Source organism: Lontra canadensis, unplaced genomic scaffold (assembly GCF_010015895.1).
Source record: "Lontra canadensis isolate GAN:19392208 unplaced genomic scaffold, GSC_riverotter_1.0 scaffold48, whole genome shotgun sequence".
Lineage (NCBI taxonomy): Eukaryota > Metazoa > Chordata > Mammalia > Carnivora > Mustelidae > Lontra > Lontra canadensis.
In genome coordinates this window covers 5,472,307-5,491,816 of record NW_022631042.1, presented here as the reverse complement: position 1 = coordinate 5,491,816, position 19,510 = coordinate 5,472,307, and the positions used below count along the sequence as shown (strand labels likewise).

General features: G+C 35.4%; 1 protein-coding gene across 1 annotated transcript in view; it reads right to left on the bottom strand.

Moving 5' to 3' along the window:
* Positions 1-19,510, bottom strand: part of SEMA3C (semaphorin 3C) — a 174,245-nt gene that overhangs the window by 18,268 nt on the left and 136,467 nt on the right. The window contains exons 13-14 of the mRNA XM_032873255.1: positions 5,620-5,708; positions 1,551-1,592 (exon numbers count right to left, since the gene is read on the bottom strand). Of these exons, the coding sequence (XP_032729146.1) occupies positions 1,551-1,592; positions 5,620-5,708 (131 nt within the window). The remainder of the gene's footprint in view (positions 1-1,550; positions 1,593-5,619; positions 5,709-19,510) is intronic.

Genomic DNA, 19,510 nt, shown 5'->3' with positions numbered 1-19,510 from the left:
GAAATAATTATCCTGCCCTAAATCTAATGATTGAAAGAAACATTTTTTAATTATCTACAATATAAGATGTTGAAGACAGATTTAATACTCATTTTTTCCCATGTGTGTATGTGTACTGCATATTGCAACTTAATGGAATGGATTGTGAACTATGAATCTACCGGCTGAATTACAGCCTGAATAGTAACGTGTGTCACTGTAACTGTGTACTGGGCTACTCGGCCACACAAACGGCCCTGTGTCCATTTTGAATTTTGCTCTGATACTTTCTCTTTTCATTAAACTACTGTAAACAAGGGGCTTCCTCCTGACTTCAAAGACAATTCTGACTTGGGATCAGCTCCCTGGGACATTGGAGAAAATGACGAATGGCTTCTTGTTATTTGGGAAAATGTTTGTTATGCACTATGCAAAACATTTTTACAGATGAGATCTTTAGCTCTATGGTACCCTATTTATTTTTCTTCATAAAATTGCGTCAAGTGAAAAGAGTACAGGACTGACTGTGGAATATTCCTTCATCTGTAACAGACCAAATAAGGTAAAGAACACTAACTTTATGTCATCAGTTGTGCTAATACTTAAAACCTTTATTCCATATTCCAAGAAAAATAAGTCTCAGGCTCTTTAAACAGCAGTTATGAAGGACCTGCTTTATTTTAGGCAATTTATATAAATTAACTCTTTTGTGAGAAAAGCATTACCGTATAGAGGCAGAAACTTAGGTCAGTGAAGTTTAACATCTTACTCATAATTTATGGATAAGTTGGGATTCAAATGCACGTCCATTGTGCTCTGAAGCCTACTCCATTTCTGGCTATATGACTCCACCCTTTAGAACTTTCTTCCAGAGAGAACGCCTTGGGGGCTGGAGAGGTGTACACGTTGCATAGGCAGAGACTGGGATAGGGCTTTTCCTTTTTTTTTCTGATCATTGTGTATTTGCATGTGCAGGCATGAATTAGAAGATGAAACATTTCTGATAATCATAGCCAAACATTTCTTCCCTCAAACCCAAATCCTTATATGGTTTAGAACTGAGAATTCAGATTTTTTAAATGACACATATAAACTCTAAAAAATAGCACTTCTTTAGCAATAAGCATAAAAGAATGCATTGCACATTTCAAACAAGTGATAGTAGCAGGAACTCGGAAGAGGACTGATTACTCATTCCAAGCCCCTGAGAATGTGATGCTATAGTAGCCCAAACATTATACCAAAGTCTTCATTCAAAAGATTATTTTTATTTTGGTTGGCTTCACACACTGTAATATTTGAGAATACAGGATATATAGGATATACAAAATGTTGGCATATCTTGCAGTATATATGTTCTGCTCTCCTGGGCTTTTATACAAAATAGACCTATTTTGTCTTCCATTCATAGCCTGTCAACTATGCATCAAAATTAAAGGTGATTTTTGTGGTTATTGTAAATAATAATTATTTTTCTAATACTAATATTAATTTTTCTAAAATTACAGAATATATTTTCACAAGAGTAAAATTTTTAATACGTAAAGAAAATAAAAATGGAGTTGTTTTACCTTCTTGGATGAGATTTTCATTGTTGTTATAGGAACACGATTCTGAAAAATTAAAAAAAAATTGTTAGCTGCTCAAATAATCCTTTAAAAAGATTTGCATTAAAGATATTCTCATGTCTGTTAAAATTCAAGACATCATCATTTCTCTACACATGTACATATACTCAAAGTTTAGCAATAGTTGTCTCTAAAGTACACTTCCTCTGTTGTGCTAACAAATATATGATTAAATATATATATTTTACAAATATATGATTAAATTTAAAAAAAGTAGCAATTATAACACATCATCAAATATAATCTTAACAAAATCTGAGAAATTTGGAAGAATTAAAAAATTCTATCTTGGAATACTGAATGCAATGAATAAAACTTAGGCTTGGATGGGGGTAGATAAGATGCTGTGGAATGGCACCTCATGTTCTTCCCCCACAACTCAAGCGTCTACATAAGAAACTACCATGTTGCTTTGGAAAGACATATTAGCCTGGATCATACTTATTAATTCTCCTGTGGCAAACAAAGAAATACTGCTAGAAAAAAAATAAAAATCTTATAACTTTGAAAAAAAAAAAAAGGAAAAAAGAAATAGAAAATGTTCTCTTTTGATAAATGTGAGTTAATGAAAGCACCTAAGGATTTTCTGAAATAGTAATCCTTTTAAAAAAATTTTTTTTATTTAATTATTTTATTTATTTGACAGACTGCGATCACAAGTAGGCAGAGAGGCGGGCAGAGAGAGGGGGAAGCAGGCTCCCTGCTGAGCAGAGAGCCCGATGCGGGGCTCGATCCCAGGATCCTGAGATCATGACCTGAGCCAAAGGCAGAGGCTTAACCCCCTGAGCCACCCAGGCGCCCCAGTAATCCTTTTTGAAAGTGACTCTATTCATAGAGTTTACTTCTTAAACATTATGAGTTCCTTTTAAAAACTAGACTCATGATAACCTGATAATCATCTGTGAAGTTTTATTTGAAAAATGCAAGTGAGAGCAAGCTCTCAAAATTAACGGTAACTACAATTATTTCACGTTCTGAAATAATTTTAAGTGTGTGTTCTTACACACGTTTAAAAGAAAAAAATGGTGATATTATTAGATTAGCTTAATCTAAACACTCAATTGCAACAGGTTTTGATCACAGCTTAGAAATACACATACGCATACAAAAAAGGTATTGCAATTTATATCCATCCAGGCAACTACTAATAGCTGTACCACCAATTCAAGTTAAGTTTGAGGAAGCTGGATGTATTTTCCGGAAATATTCTGAATAGAGGATTAAAAGAGATTATGGTTCTGCACTCTATAAAAACAAAGAGTCTGGTTTTTTTAAGGTTACATTGAGTTTGAGTTTTCTGCAGTGTATCAGTGTGACACTCCGCTTAGGAATTTGTTTCCATTCAAATGCATTATTTCCTCACGTGCTAATCACAGTATATCATACACACCCAGTTATTTTTACCTCACCTCAGAAAATATGACACAAACATTGCTGAAGACAATAAATAACTGTATTTGGTAACTGTGTCTCTCAATTTGGCCGTATCAGTCACTGGCACACACGTCCACAAGAAAGTTCAAACTTTTTTAGTCTCTCTCTTGGGCTGATGTCCCCCACGTGCGTTTTGACTGACTCAGTTTTTCCACTGAGAGTTTATTCTTCATAATGATAACACCAGCACAACTCATATAACACACCATAAGTAGTTAGCACATGATCAGAATGATTCCCATTTCTTTAAGAGCTTTCCATAACTTACATGTTTGGGTTTGTGTCAAACTCACTTAATGTTTTCTGATTATCAAAAAATTATATTTCAGAATTAAAAATGAAGGTCTGCCATATGGCATTTTTTGCTCTCTTCAAGCAAATTCCAGAATGAGGTACTTTATGTTATTTTGGCTAGCCAAGTTGTCTGTATTGAACTGAATGAGGAAAAAATATTTTATACATAATGCACTTTTGGTTAATCTAATGAAACAATCAATTCCTTTATAAAGCAAGGCATAGAAAAAAAGCACTTGAATGTACCTAGGTAACATTTTGTAAGCACAATATTAACACACTAATCACAAAGAACCTTATGCCAAAGTGAGTCTAGCATTTAAAATTATAAATTCAACAAGATACTGGAAAATTTTCCAGAGTTCCTCAGATTTCATTTGGTTATTTTAAAAAAATATTTCTTTACATTTAAAATGAATTAGCATAATCTAAACAAGTCATCTTGATCATTTATATGCTTATAAATTCAATAATTTTGGTGACTATGGGAACATGTATTAATAAGTCAATATATTCTGAGTTCACTCGGCTAAGCAAAGCAACTCACTAAACCAGCAACAGTCTGCTCCTGGGAGGCCTGAAGTGCTAACTTCACTCAGTTAAAGGCTGACTCTGGTCTTTGGATATCCATGGACCGTTTGTTTGTTTTGGTTTGTTGTTGTTTATCATGTTACATCATAAACTTAAATCTTCAATCCAGCTAGATTTAGAGGGGATTAAGGAAAATATGAACCCACAGAACTGCAATGAGAGCACAGAAATTATAGGATATTTTGAGCAGATGTTGGTGAAGGGGTGCTCACTTAAGCTACAGAAGGAATGGCCTAGTAGTTTAGATAAAACAGGAGTCAAATTTATTAGATTTATCCACAGTCGGCAATGGCGATCTTCTTGTTAGTCTCGCCATTCTTGGACCCAAAGCTCTTCTTCCATAATATTCCTGCCCTCCCTCACCTTGCCAAAGACCACATGCTTGCCATCCAACTACTCAGTCTTGGCAGTGCTCATGAAAACTGGAAACCGTTTGTGTTGGGTCCAGCATTTGCCATAGACGAGGTGCCAGGACCCATGGGCTTCAGATGAAATTCTCATCATCAGCTTTCTCCCCATTGATCGACTTGCAGCCAGTGCCACGATGGCCCATGAAATCACTACCCTGGCCCTGAAATCTGGGAAAAATCCTGTAAAGCAGGGATGTTTATTACTAAATCTTTTCTCCCTAGCGCTCAGAGCACGAAAGTTCTCTGCTGTCTTTGGAATTTCGCAAACAGCTTGAAGGAGACAAACCCCAGGGTTCACCGTCCAAGGTGATGTCAAAGACCCAGGGGTGTTGACCAAGGGCGGGCAGTGCTGGCGGCTCTGGGGCGGTGGCGTCTGTGCGTGGGCCGTTTCTTCTTGATTGATTTAGTTGGAAATAGTACTCTGCAATAGGATTGATTCCATGCCAAAGTATCTTTGCAATCCTAACAGCTTCTCTGGCTGTGTTTTATCCATCTTTCCAAATGTTTATCAGAGAAATCACCTGAACTACAATGGCTTACATCTTAAGGAGAGAAAGGACACCACAGATCTGCTCTCCCAAGTCACACATCCAGAAAGAATAAGCACTCTGCCCAGAGCAGGTGATGCCTTACAGGACTGAACTTTCCACTGTGTGCCTTTTTGTTGATGTCGTGTATTGTTTTTCTTTCTTCTTCTTTTTGTTAAGCCGAAATTTAAGAACAAAGAGAGTAATAATGAAATCTCAAGTTCAGCAGAACATGAAGCTTTGAGCAGTAAAGAGACATTTGTTTTATGTAACTTGAATGTCATTTGAGTTGAAAGCCATAAAATAAGAGCAAACAAAGCAGTTTTTCTTAAAATTCCTGGATTAGAAAAAATATATGAGAAAGTTTATCTAACAATCAATAATGTAAGGCACTTGGATTTCAGTGGCTTGTGAAGCAAATGATAAAAGCCCTTGCTGGCAAATCTTTTCGACCTTGACCACAAGAACTCATTTATAAAAATAATGATGACCAAAATTCTTTGAGTTGTGATAATAGTTGAAAAAGCGAATCTTTTAATGTTAAGATAACTTGAAATGCAAAAAAAAAAAAAAAAGAAGACTTCAGAAAAATATTTGTTCTGTATTTCTTAGTTTATCTGGTGTTTCCTACCCTCAAAAACTTATGATATTTATTTGATCCTTTATCAAATATTTTTTTTCCTCCCAAGTGGCTCTAAGATGAAAGAATTCCATCCATCATGCATGTACTGAGATTAACAGAAGAGATGCTCAAACCTTAAAGACTTCCAGCTCCTCCAGAATGAGCTCACCCCTGGCAGAGCTGTTAGAGGGAAGAACCACCACCTTCTGCACAGTGCCTCGATCTAAACCAAAGGAAAACAAAACAAAACAATGAGATGCGGGAAAGAGACATTTAAACGTAAGACCACTGACTTAGCATTTAGAATATTATTTATGTAATTACTGAGTCATCAAAAAGAGGCTGTATATATTGAGCCATCCAAACAAATCTCATTTGTGTAAATGGATATTGAAATTAATTCAAAATGAACCAATATGAACATCTGATATTCTGTACGTATTTGGTATAGTCATAGCTATGAGAGAAGAAGAGAATGCTCAAATGCCTTATTAAATCAAAAGTTCTATTTCTGAACCAAGTGTGTGTTTTTCAAATATTAATACATAATTTTAAGTTTGGCCTTTAAGAATATTACTTAAATCTCTTATATGACTTTATAAACTTTATAAAATGACACTCCCATGTTTTGTTAACCTTGACACATAATGATTTATCTGAGAAAAAAGATTATTACAAATGAGTTATTATGATAATCATATTATGAACAATAGTCCTAGAAATTTACATTTAATCTGTAGTTGTGAGATATTTCAGACACAGTAAAAACGTTTTACTCACAATTCAAAATAATTTTCAGAGCAGAAACGTAACTGTGGTCTCATATCAGATGTGGACATGTATTCATAGAATAATTCTACTATTTTCACACATACACACATTCGGGAAATGTTTTTTGGATATTCTTAAAAATCAGGGGAAAATGTGAAATTAGATTGTCCAAATAACCTTAAGCAAATAAAAAATTTACTCATAGTCCCAATGAGATTGCCAAAAATAGACATGCTCAATAAATGTAATACATGCAGAAAGTGTTACTTATGTCAATATTTTTAATTAAGATAGTTTCATATATCACATATAATTTTCTACTTCTAGGCATAAAATTTTGCCACACTATCAATTACATACATTTTAGGTTTAAAGGAAACTAGTTGAGATTCAGCGATGTGGGGTTAAAGCAAATTTGTAAATTATTTGATAAAGTAAGAATATATTTCTTCACCAAAATATGTTTCTATTATAATAATTAATGAGCTCTAGCTTAAGTATCAAGTCATTATTTTTAACTATGAGCGTGTAACTATGGGTATATAACTTGGAAAGATGAATTACCATCAACAGATATTGGAACATTTTTTAAATTCTGTTGAGAAACGTCAATAAGAGTTCATTTGAGGGGCACCTGGGTGGCTCAGTCAGTTAAGCAATGGACTCTTGATTTCAGGTCATGATCTCGGGGTCCTGAGATGAAGCCCCAATCAGCTCTCCACCATGGACATGGATCCTGCTTGCAATTCTCTCCCAGAAAGAGTTCATTTGAACTGAGTCCTACAAGGCTAAATTTACAGCTAGGAGCCATTTTGCGATAAACACCATATAATTTCCAAATCCCACATCTGAAACTGGCCTGTATTCCATAAGCAGAAATATCTCTGACATAAAAGATCCCATTTGAGGGGACCCTGGGTGGTTTAGTCAGTTAAGCAACAGATGCTTGATTTCTCCTCAGGTCATGATCTCGTGGTCCTGAGATGGAGTCCCACTCAGGTTCTATGGTGGTCATTAAGACTTCTTAGGATTCTCTCATCCTTTCCCCCTGTCCCTACCCCCTACCCCTCTCAATCACTCTAAAAACAAAACAAAACAAAACAAAACATAAAAAACCTATTTCACATTTACATTTTCTATCTTAGGAGCCTAATTGAAAGATTCAAAATAATTACTTTTTTTTTTTAAAGTAACTTCTATACCCAACATGGGGCTCAAACTCACAACCCCAAGATCAAGAGTCAGATGCTCTACTGACTGAGCCAGTCAGGTGTCGCTCAAAATAATTCTTAATATAAAAAATAAACTCTACTTTAAAGTGTTACCAGCTAAAAAATTAAAACCCACTATAATAAAATGTACAGAAGAACAAGATATAGGGATTTTGCCAGAACAACCCCTGAACCCTGTAAGAATACAAATTATGTGCGCCTGATCTTAGAAGTTTCAAACTATATTCCGTAATTTAAAATTCATTCCTTATGCCATATTCAAAGATAAATAAAAATCTCAAAGCCTTGAAAGCTCTAGGTATAATTAAAACACTTTGAAATTTCTCTGTTTTACTGATCAGCTTCCTTAGAATCAGCCCTGGTAACAATTTGTACTATTTTTCTTGGAAGATAGGTAATGCATGTATAAATTTGAAGGGAAAACACATTTGGGGATCTTGTGCAGAGACATGTCACAATTAAAATGGATGAATGTGGTTGCAGGTGTCCCCCAGCTACTATTAACAATTCATCACCAAGAACCTTGGAAACTTCTGAGGGAATAAAATATACCAAAATCCCTAAAATGAAAGCTTTTAAATTATAATAGCTAGGGCAGGATTTGTGTAGTATTGTGTATGTGTGTGTGAGTGCATCCATGTGTAGTGTGTGTAAGAGACAGAGTGTGTATAAAGAATGAGCGTTTAAAACCATCCTTATTTTAGGTCATAAACATTATACTCTTTTCTTTTTTTTTAAGAGGTCACAACAGAGTTTTATGGTTCCTTGCTGCAGTTTGTAAGGATCATTGTCATTCTCTGTGACAGCAGTGACCCTCTTCCTTGAGCAAAGACTGAGCAGAAACTGTATATAACCATAGTCCCAGATAAAACTGCAAGAAAGGGAATCTTGACTACAGGGATTCCTAAAGATAAAACAATCAGCTTTGAGACAAATTAAGTATTCTCAAATGAGATAACTGGCTCCTGTTTTTAATCTAAGGTTTTAACTTAACTATGTGAGCAATATTTTACACAAATCATCATTTCTTTTGAAAGAAGCCACAACAAACACACTTTATGCATGCCATTTATAAAATATTACCCCAAATGCAGCTATAAAAATGGGCTAATAAAAAGATAATGAAATATTTGTTTTTGACTCATTTGCAATAAAAGCAAAAACACCACTTTTATATATTGCTTGTCTTCCTATTCGAGTTATTTTTTGTTTTGCTGGTAATGATGAGTAGATTCCCTTTTATTTTATGACCCTTAAAGTTAAAAATATATTCTTATACCAAGTAAAACTGAATGTCAATTTATCTGAAACTCTTGCAAAAATATAAGTAACTTTAAGTATTGGTAACATTTCTAGTTGAAAATCAAGTTTAAATAAATCATAGAAATGCAAGATCCCCAGAGAGAAACCCATAATTATTGAATGCCTACTATGTGCCTAGTTCTATCATAAAAATGTATTATTTAATTCTGACTTTCAAGAAAATAGATATCCATTTTAATCCCTTTACTTTTCCACGTGTAGGCATGGACTGGTACTTTATGAGCTAGTATTTCTGCAGAGTTCTTCGTTATGCTGGTTCAATTTTCATCAGTGTATTACAAATGAATATATTTGTTCTTTTTAGAATTCCACATATTAAAGTTTTTATATGAATAAATTAGAATAGTCATTCAAATGTATGGATTCAAATATGAATATAATAGTTTTAAATCTTTGTGGCATTGTTAGTCATCAATTTTAACAATGGTTAATTTAGGTTTTATGAGACCTTGAATTCATGTAATTTGGGAAGGCTTTTTTTAGGGAAAATAATTCATAAATACAAAAACAGAGTTGTGTCTTCCCCAAACAATTGCAAATGAGGAACTCTCAATTTTGTGCTAAGTCCACCTCTAATAATTAGACTAGTTTCCTGAAAAAAAAAAAAGGAAAGAAAATTGTTTATAAAACTGGACAACATATTCTTTATATTGAAGAATCTCTATTGAACAAAATCTCATCTATAATATCACTACAATTTTATTGTCCAAGACCATCTTTCACAAGTCAGCAAAAGGTTGAAAAATGTCTTCTTCAGTTAAATCTACCTCTCTGTTGCTTTTATTGATTGGTCTTTCTTCTATAGCTATGAAGAATATACTCGATCTTCTTTTTACGTCCCTCTATATTTATCTTTATAATCTCTTCTTCTGGTCTAAGCATCAGCACTGTCTTCAAGTATATTTATTAAAATTCAAAACCAAACCTTTCTGCCTGCCTGTCCCTGGACACTGCACAGTTTGGCATTATCCTATTTAAAATGTGAACAGAACTGTAGATGGTTATGCTGTTATTTTACCAAATGACAGACCTCACTGAAACTGGACTATTTAAAAGGCACAGCAATAGTTCTAGGTAGTTGACCTCATACATGTCAGAATGGCTAAAATCAAAAACACAAGAAACAAGTGTTGGCAAGCACATGGAAAAAAACAAACCCTCGTGCAGTTGGCAGGAATGCAAACTGGTGCAGTCACTGTGGAAAATAGTAGGGAGGATTCCCAAAAAGTTAAAAATAAAACCACCCTATGATCCAGCAATCACATTACTGGGCATTTATCCAAAAAATACAAAAACACTAATTCAAAGAGATACATGCACCCCTGTGTTTATTACAGCATTATTTATAATAGCCAAATTATGGAAGCAGCCCAAGTGTCTATCCACTGATGAATGGATAAAGATGAGGTGGTGTGTATATACAATGGAATATTATTCAGCCATAAAAGGGAATGAAATCTTGCCATGTGCGACCACATAGATGGAGCTAGAGAGTATAACGCTAAGCAAAACAAGTCAGTCAAAGACAAATACCGCATGATTTCACTCATATGGGGAATTTAAGAAACAAAACAAATGAGCAAAGGGGGAAAAAAAAGAGAGAGGCAAACCAAAAAAACAAACTCTTAATTATAGAGAACAAACTGATGGTTACCAGAGGAGAGATGGGTACAGGGATGGTTGAAAGAGGGGATGGGAATTAAAGAGCATACTTATCATGATGAGCACTACTCTGAGTAATGCACAGAATTACTGAATACTATACTATATTGTACATCTGGGGCTAATATAACCCTGTATGTTAACTATGCCGGAGTTAACATTAAAAGCTTAGTGAAAAAATATAGTTCTAGTAATAGATCAACCACTTAGGTGATTGGTCAGGATCTCTAGTCCTTGGGGCCACAGAAACAAATATCCTAACTCCAGTGAACACCATTTACAAGGCTCTACTCTGGATGTCTTTATATTTCTGCTTTTGTTATAAACTGCCTGATTCCCACAAACTCCAGTTCAGAGTCTTAAGACATAGGTTTAATCTGGTCCAATCTAATCATGACTAAGGCACAGCATAAACTAGTACTTGGAGACCAGTCAGTCACCAGTCTCTAAGTGTCATTTCAATTGGTTGACAGAGCCAATATACAGTTTGCTGCTGCTCCCTAAGCAGGGCCATGCTAATAGAATAGTTATTCTCAAAATGCAGTCATGGTAGACACGTATAGCTTCGTTTTCAAGACATACAAATCCTTCAGTTCCCCATATAGAAAATACTTCTGAGGTATCCCTGGGTTGTATCATTCACTACTAATTAAGTAGACTTGGATTGTCTCCCACCCATTTTCACTCACTGATTCAACAAGGAATTACTGAGTGCCTTCAGTGTGTCAGCACTATATCTAATATGGATGCAAAAATAAATAGGCACAGCCCTCAAGAGCTGACAGTCTAAAATATATGGTTTTTTGAGTAGTGTTTTCCCATTAAAATGTTAGTCATTGAAAGATACACATTCCAGAATGTCCATAAAACTCCCAATTACTTATGTCTACATAAAGCAATCTCTGTACCTTTTATGATAATGTAGTTCCAAATGTCTTCTTTCTGATGGTAGTGAGACTGGCATTCCTTGAACGTACTCAAAACATAAATCCTTTTTATTGTTTTGTAGAATTTGGGGTATTGCATTTATCTCCTTGGGATAAGCTCCATCCCTACAATATATTTACAGTGAAGCAGAGTATCCTTTCTCCCCCAAGCCTCAGTTTGCTTGTGTGTAAATATACATAATAATTAAGCTATTGTAATGGATATCTGTTCCTAAGGCTTACCCAGAATCACACCCCCTTCTTTGGGTCATAACACCCTGAGACATTATGCACTTAAGGAATGGTGTGTTTCTCTCTCTTCCAGCTCCAGAGATGCCATGACTTAGGCCTGTCCAATAAGTGTATCCCTTTGCCCTGGTGATTCATGAAGGAATGGGCCCAGAAACAAGTCAGGGCCCAGGCTTCCCTGGGAATTAGGTATTTGGGAGTCTCTTTCTTTCTGAGATCAAGGTGATTAAAGATTGTAAATCTGGAGGTGCAAATCTGGAGGTGCAGGACTGTCCTTCCTACCACATGCAGAGACTCCCTTTGAGAATAAATAATACAGAGGAAAGCAGAGCTGAAAGACAGTGAGATAAATTCCTGACAACATCATTTTTGCACCAATTCAGCTATGTCTGAGGCTGCCTCCTGCATTTCCCAGTTGAACATACACACAGAACGTTATTTTTTTTAAACTAGATTAAGAAGGGTGTATGCTCACTTTCAGTTGAAAGAGTTCTGACAAATAAAAACTAAATGAATAATATGTGGAAATTGCTTAGCATAATGCCTGGTACATAGTATACCTTCAATAAATACAAGTTTGTTTGTTTTTTTTATTTATAGCTTAACCACCTACAAAAATTTTGACATTATTGGAATAATCTTTTTTATGAACTCCAATTTTCTCATCTACGAGATACAGAAAATAGTCATATCTTGAGTATATTGAAGCACTGTGACATGAACCAAGCAGGACAAGTCTTATTAGTAATTTGCATGATATAAACCTATATGCAAAGATAACACAGTAGACTCACCAACCCACATTACTTTTATTTTCTTTTGTTTCATTGAATCTTTAAAGAAAATTCCCCAGAAAGCTTCTTTCCTGCCTTTTACATTTTAGACCACCTAGGATTTTTTTTTTTCTAATTCAAGGAATCACAGCAATACTATTCTTAAACCTTTCCACTGTCTCCAGACAAAAGAATGATTTGAATTTCTAGCAAGTAAATGTTGGCTGCCTCAAACAGGTGATCAAACATAGCTAATCACCCACCAGTCCATTGGAATAGTCATTTGTGTTATCTATCAGCTGAGTCTCACTTAAACTACAATCCTTAAGGTGTTTCACTGGAAGTTGCTGTACCAAACTGTCTGCTTCACTGGTCACCTGAAGACTTGGGGGAACACTGCCTCCTTAATCAGATCTCCTGTCAGAGCCCTTCCCCCACTGCTAATCTGTAAAGATTTTCTAGTCAGGGTTGGCTTTGTGGTGTTAAGACCTGTGCAATCACACAAGTTCCTGTAGTCAGAGGTCCATGCTTGGTTTCATGTTCTGTGGTTACCTCCTAGAAGTTCATAATAACTTTAAGCATTTTCAGTTTGCACCAGGCTCTGCAAATTACATAGTCAAACTGATTCTAGGTTTTGGTGATTAATGGGAATTTCTACCATCTAAGGAGCAGTCTTATTCAATTTAGTCAAGACAAATATACAAATCACAAAGTCATATACTCAACACATTCTTCTTTCTCCTCTGTCTTCATGTCAACCTAAGCAGCACTAAGTATGACTTCCACAGCAAATTATTGCAGGAAAATCAATAGTAGTATTTATTCATAAAATTAGTATTATAAAAGATAAAATCAGTGTATTTATTAATTGACAATTCTTCCTTCATCTTGATTTTCTGAGCCAATTTATTAAAGTAAAGAAACATAATTAAAACGGAAAAAAAAAAAAACCCAAAACCAAAAACCCCTGCAATAACTCTGCAGGACAAATGAAAGCTTTATAGATAAACGAGGGACGGATGGCTGGACATCCCGCATGATAAGTTCCTAAAAGCAGATCTTACCAGTTGGCTGCCTTGTTTCCTGTTAGTTAAAATATGTATTCAAAATAGATTTCTTCCTGTTAGTTTATCAAACTGCACATATGAGCTACATTCTCTTAAAAGTATTTTTTTTAGAAATTTGAGAACAAAACTGAATCATAAATTTATGATCTTTATTAATAGTTTACCAAATGTACTTTCAAAAGGCAGCAATTCTATTTATGAATGTTCTCCTTTTAACAACAACAACAAAAGAAACTTTTCTAAAGTAGGTCACCATAGTTTCTCACACTTAGCAGAACTTTTCACACTAAATAGATAATTTAAGTGACCTGATATCGACAACCTTCCGTGACACCCCTTAGGGCAGTTAGAGCCCCATTTGTCCATCAAAGTCATCTCAGTGTCTCTATTTGAGGGGAGGCCCTTAGGAAAGCAGTATCAACAAGTGCTATCTATTCAGGATCTCCTGAAGTGTGATGGTGTTAAAAAGTTTGTAGGGTCGAGTCAATTTGGATAGTACTAGGTTTACCTAGGTTAAAGAGGTTTCTTTGCTGTTTGCTGAAGAACCTTTTACAGTTGTTAAAATACTTTTCTGCATTGTGAGGAAAATATAGAATTCAGTGACTTTCAAGTTTATTTCCTGATACCATTAATTTTACTTCACTCCCAAGGACGTACCATCAATGTCCATTTAGAGACCGTGTTCTATTGAACAAATAGTTTCTCAAAATGTGGTATTCAAACTTTCTCACTCAAAACCACCCAGGGAGTTTCCTAGAAAATTTGGGTGTTGGTTCCCATTCAGACCACAAACTTAAAATTCTTAGAAGGGTTAATTTTAAATAAACTTTACAGAAGAAATATGTATCTCCTCAAACATTTGAGTATTGCAGAAGATGAACAATACAATTCTTTGTAAACTATATTGTGTCTTGGTAGTAGTCTGTATTTGTCAAAGAACAAACTACAAAATTAGTTTTTCTATATGTCTATTAATTTAAAATTTTTCTTTCTGCTTAAGTTTAGCTAAAATAATATATTTTCTGCTAATATATAAAATCAGTGACTTATTTGGAATGTACTAAAATACTCTGGGAGATTCTCCAAGCAAAACAGTAATAAAAAGTTTCAGACATTTTGAAAATTATATAATTATATATGTAAATATATATATGCTTTGTATATAAACAGTGTATTTATGAAAAAGTACATATATTTTTTGAAGTGTATATATATATATGAAATTATAAAAATACCCACTTAATCTGCAAATCTTAAAATAATGACAAAACCTAGAGTTGGCATGGATATAAAAAAATTGCTGCTTTCAAACACTTGGTGGAAAACTCATTCCAAAACATCTTTCTGGAGGGCAATGTGGCAGTTGGCCATGATGAGGTAGTTAATACCCGAATAGCCTTCCTGCAGTAAACAACTATAAAACTGACAAACTACATGAGATAATTCTTTCTAGGTAAGGGATAACAGCACATGACTAAAGAAGAAAAACTCACAAGATAATCTACATGATCACCCCAACTATCAATTGTTTGGGAACAATTTCCCCCAAAGAGGTGTAAAGATTGTTGTCCAAGTAGCGCATGGTCGTCCCACTGAGATGAGGAGACAGATGTGAGAATCTGGTGCAACAGAAGCAAATTAATTCTGTGGCACATGGCATCAGAGAGAGAAAGCTGTGCAGAAAAGGGGTTCCAGAAGAAGTCCATGTGGAACTCTCCTGAGTCTGCTGCTGATTCCTGGGATATTTATTTGCAGAGCAGGACCACCCAGGGTTTAACCAATTGCAGCTGCTATCGGGAGAATGGGATAGATAAATGATAGTTTCAGCAGTGCTAGGGAAGAGTAATCCTAGGTGAAGTGGGAGTTTTGGCCCAACCAGAGTACACACATCTTGATCACATGTTGTTAAAACTTCTGGCATACAGCTGACATGAAAAGACTGAGCCTATAAGAGTTAGTGCCACATTTTAGAGTAAGAATTAACTTTAGGGCTGTCCTAACAAAACTTGTAATCAAGACCGGATAAGACATATGAGGGGTTTGGAGTTTGAGTCCTGCTAAATTAGAGTGACTTACCTTGAACAGAAGATTTTTAACAAAGAGTAAGACAAGTCTAAACACATTATACACGATTGGCCAATAACTGACTGTCTGCTATAACAAGAATGAACACTCTTCAGGGGAAGATAACAGAACCTAAAGCCAAGATATTATCTGTAATATCCAGTATTCAACAGCAACAAAAATTATTATACATGGAGAGAAAGAGAGAGATTGTGAGAAAATGTGTGGCTAGTAATCAAGAAGAAAAGGGAGTTCACATGATCTAGATGTTAAACTTAGCAAATGACAACTTTAAAAGAGCTATTGTAGCTGCATAAATATGTTGAAAATATTGAAGAGAAATTCAGAAATGAAAGGAAGACATGGTCTTAATGAATTAATAGATAGAAAAACTCAGTAAAGAAATAAAAATTATATAAAATTAAATGGACAGTTGACAACTATAGTATAATAACTAAAATAAAATTTCAACTCAATAGACTTAGTAGCTGACTAGGGTTGAAAGAAGAGAGTCCATGACTTGAAGCCAGATCAATAGAAATTACCCACTTGCAAAAAATAACTGAAGAAAGTGAACAGAATTTTTCAGGCATGTGTGATATTATCAAATAGGCTAATATATGTGCAAGTAGAGCTCTGAAAGGAGAACAGGGAGAGATTGGGGAAGAAAACATATGAGAAGAAATAACGGCTAAAAATTTTCCAAATTTGATGAAAAATATTATATTGCACATCTAGGAATGCAGTGAGACCCAAGCTGAAGAGAGACAAAAAAAGCCACCCCAGGTACATTATATTTAAACTGTTGACAACAAAAGCTATAGAGAAAAAAACTTAGGGGGAAAAAAAAACACCAGAAAATAGACATTATGTCATGAGAACAAGGGCTATCATTACTGATGACATTTTATTAGAAATAATGGAGGCCAGAAGATAATGGGATGACACTTAATTGCCGAAAGGAAAAAAATAAATAAAAAGGAGTTAACCAAGCATTCCAAAGCCAGTGAAAATATTCTTTAAAAATGAAGATGAAATCAGCCATTCTTTAGATAAATAAAATCTGGGAAAAGTTATCTCTTACAGATCTGCTGCATTTGAAGAAATGCTGAAGAACGTATTTTAGTCTAAATGGAAATAATGCAAAATGGAAACTCAGGTTTATAGGAAGAACAAAGAGAATGTTTGATTGAATATGACCCTCTTTCTTGCTGTCCTGATTGAGGAGAAAATATCTTTTCGAATGTTAACAGGACAATAGTTGATAGAAGAACAAAACTGATTCCTACTCCCTGCTAAGGAGAACAGAGCCCAAGACTCCAAAGAAGCTAGAGCCCTAGTCAAACCTCATCTAAAGCCACCCTACCACTGTTTTTCAGCTCTGTGAACCAATAAATCTTTACTTACAAGCAAACAATATTTCTTAGACTCTTAAGGGCCAGTAAAATATATGCCCCTCTCTCCCTCAAAAAGCCAAGCCAAGCCATTTGTGATATCTTATGGAGTGAAAACATAATCAGTATTTATAGCATGATTCCTCTATATCAGCAGGAGATTGTAAGGACCTATTTAGCCGGAGGCTTCCATCAAGGTTAAAACAATAACACTGTTTAACCCTTAAACTATCCCTGCTCCCCTTCCTCCAGGGGACTTACTTAAAAACAAGTCCTGGAAACCAGCCCCAGGTAACAAAGCCCAGATACAAGGGTGGGTCAGGCCAGGTGGAGACATCTGATCAGTGGGGGCTTGCATACTGTCTCCCTAGCTACCAAGGAGTATGGGCCCCACCCTTTGAGAGCCTTTTGGGCCCCAATTCTAACCAAGGTGATAGGCTGGGTCAAATGTCTACTATAGGGTAAATTGTAATTCAGTTGGTTACCTAGCATCACTGTGCAGCTTTCTCTGTGTGTTACAATTTCATCGGCCACCAGTGCGTGGCCAGGCCCAACCGCATAGCCTTTGCCCTTAAAAGCTAGTCTGGGAAACAGAGAAGGGTCGCCCTCTCTCTAAGAGGCGCGGCCCTGGCTGGTCAGTTTGATTCTTGATGCTTTTTATCAGTCTCGCTCCTTTAATCACGGACCCATTTTTGGGGGGCATAACAGAGATTACACTCTATTTTTAATGGAGGCCCATTATCTTTTTTCTGCAAGTCTAAGTTAAAAAAAAATTGTTTGTTTTGTTTTGTTTTTGTGTTTTAAGTTCCTTTGGTGGTAAAATCTGTCCTGACTTGAACCAATTTGGTCCCAAAACCTGACCTGCACTTACTTAAGGCTACTTATGGTTTTTTATTTATTATACTTGGTTTGAAGATTTCTGTCTCACTGCAGAAATAGCACTAGGTATTTCACTGAGTGTGGTCCAAGGTTCTGCAAGGCACTTTACCTAATATATAGGCACAAATTACCTTTTTCAATTCAAATACTTTCAAAGGCTGAAATACATTTGGTTTCAAATAGGGAATATAAACCAAGATGGCTTTTCTTTCTTTTTTCTTTTTTTGTTCATCTCTTTCTTGATTAAAAAAATAAGCATAGGTAAGTTGAGCAGTTAAAAAATAATTTCAGAGATATAATTAGGTAAAGCTGTAGACTGAAATTATGTTCCAGTTGTTACTAAAATGATAAAGGAGAATGTAAATACTCCAAAACAGACCTAAGTAGAGCTGCTCTAGTAATTCAGGACACTGCTCCTGAGATCACCTAATAGCAGTTACATTAGAAGGGATCCGACCAGTTTGCACTGTTCACCCACAGGCTGAACACTGTGTAACTGAGCTCTCGGAGGGTTCTCTTTTTGCAATGAGCTCACAGGAGTGGATAAGCCTTGCTGGTAACAGCCCCCTTAATGGCAGTTCCTGCCTCACTATTGAAAAAGAACATACACCTGCTTCCACCAACCTGCTAGTGTCCTCTCTTTCCACTGTATCCATTCTGGTTTTACACTTGTAATTGGGATCAATTTGAGCAAACCTACCTCTTGTAATCCTTTTTATTTCTCTATAAAATGTGGATATATCTTATATACTTGACAAGGCTGTTCAAGATCAAAGGAGAGAGCCCGTGTGAACTTTCCCTGTAAACTCTACCGAGAATGTAACTAATTTTACTCTCCATGGCCTGAAATTATCTTTTTTTTATTCCCACTCTTTGTTTCATGTTATTTACTTTTCTCATGTACCAGTGTTTTTACTCTTATCTATAATTTTGAGACAAAAGAAATGCCTCCTACGTGACCAGCAGATTTACCTACCACCCGGAGTTAGGGTTTTTTCTCGCTCTGCTTTTTCTAATGTTGCGTACTCAAAGGTAATACTGAAATAATTATATGCCTGTTTCCTTCCACAAGGATATTAAGTCTATGAGAGGAGAGGCATTTTTGTATTTTGTTCATTGCTTATGTCTAGTGAATAGGATAGCATCAGGATTCATAATAGGAATTCAAGGATATTTATGTGTGTACATATATATTTGTATATTTGTATTCATAGACATACATGATTGATTTCAATAAATATATATCTACTATGTAGATACAAGTACCTGCTGAATATTTACTGACTTCTAGGCAGTAACTTCAGGGTTTTACATACATCATCTCATTCAATCTTTGAAATATGTTCAAAAAGTAGATACAATTACGACTATGGTTTAGAGATGCTATATAATTTGCTTGAGGTCATTACAAGGACAAGAGATAGAGGACAGGATTTAAACCTACATCCTTTGAAATCAAAGCCTGTTCCCTAATTCTTAGTCTAGAATCATCCCAGTGACCTGGGACACAAAGGCAGACGGAAATGCAGATAAAAATTAAATTAAATGTCCTTATAACCTGCAGCCCTTTGACAAATACTTGAGATTATAACATTCCTCCAGGAAACCCCCAGTGGTTTTTAAGGTTAATGCTTTGCTTGAGGAAAAACAACCTTAGCCTGACAATAGCAAGGCCTCCAGGATCC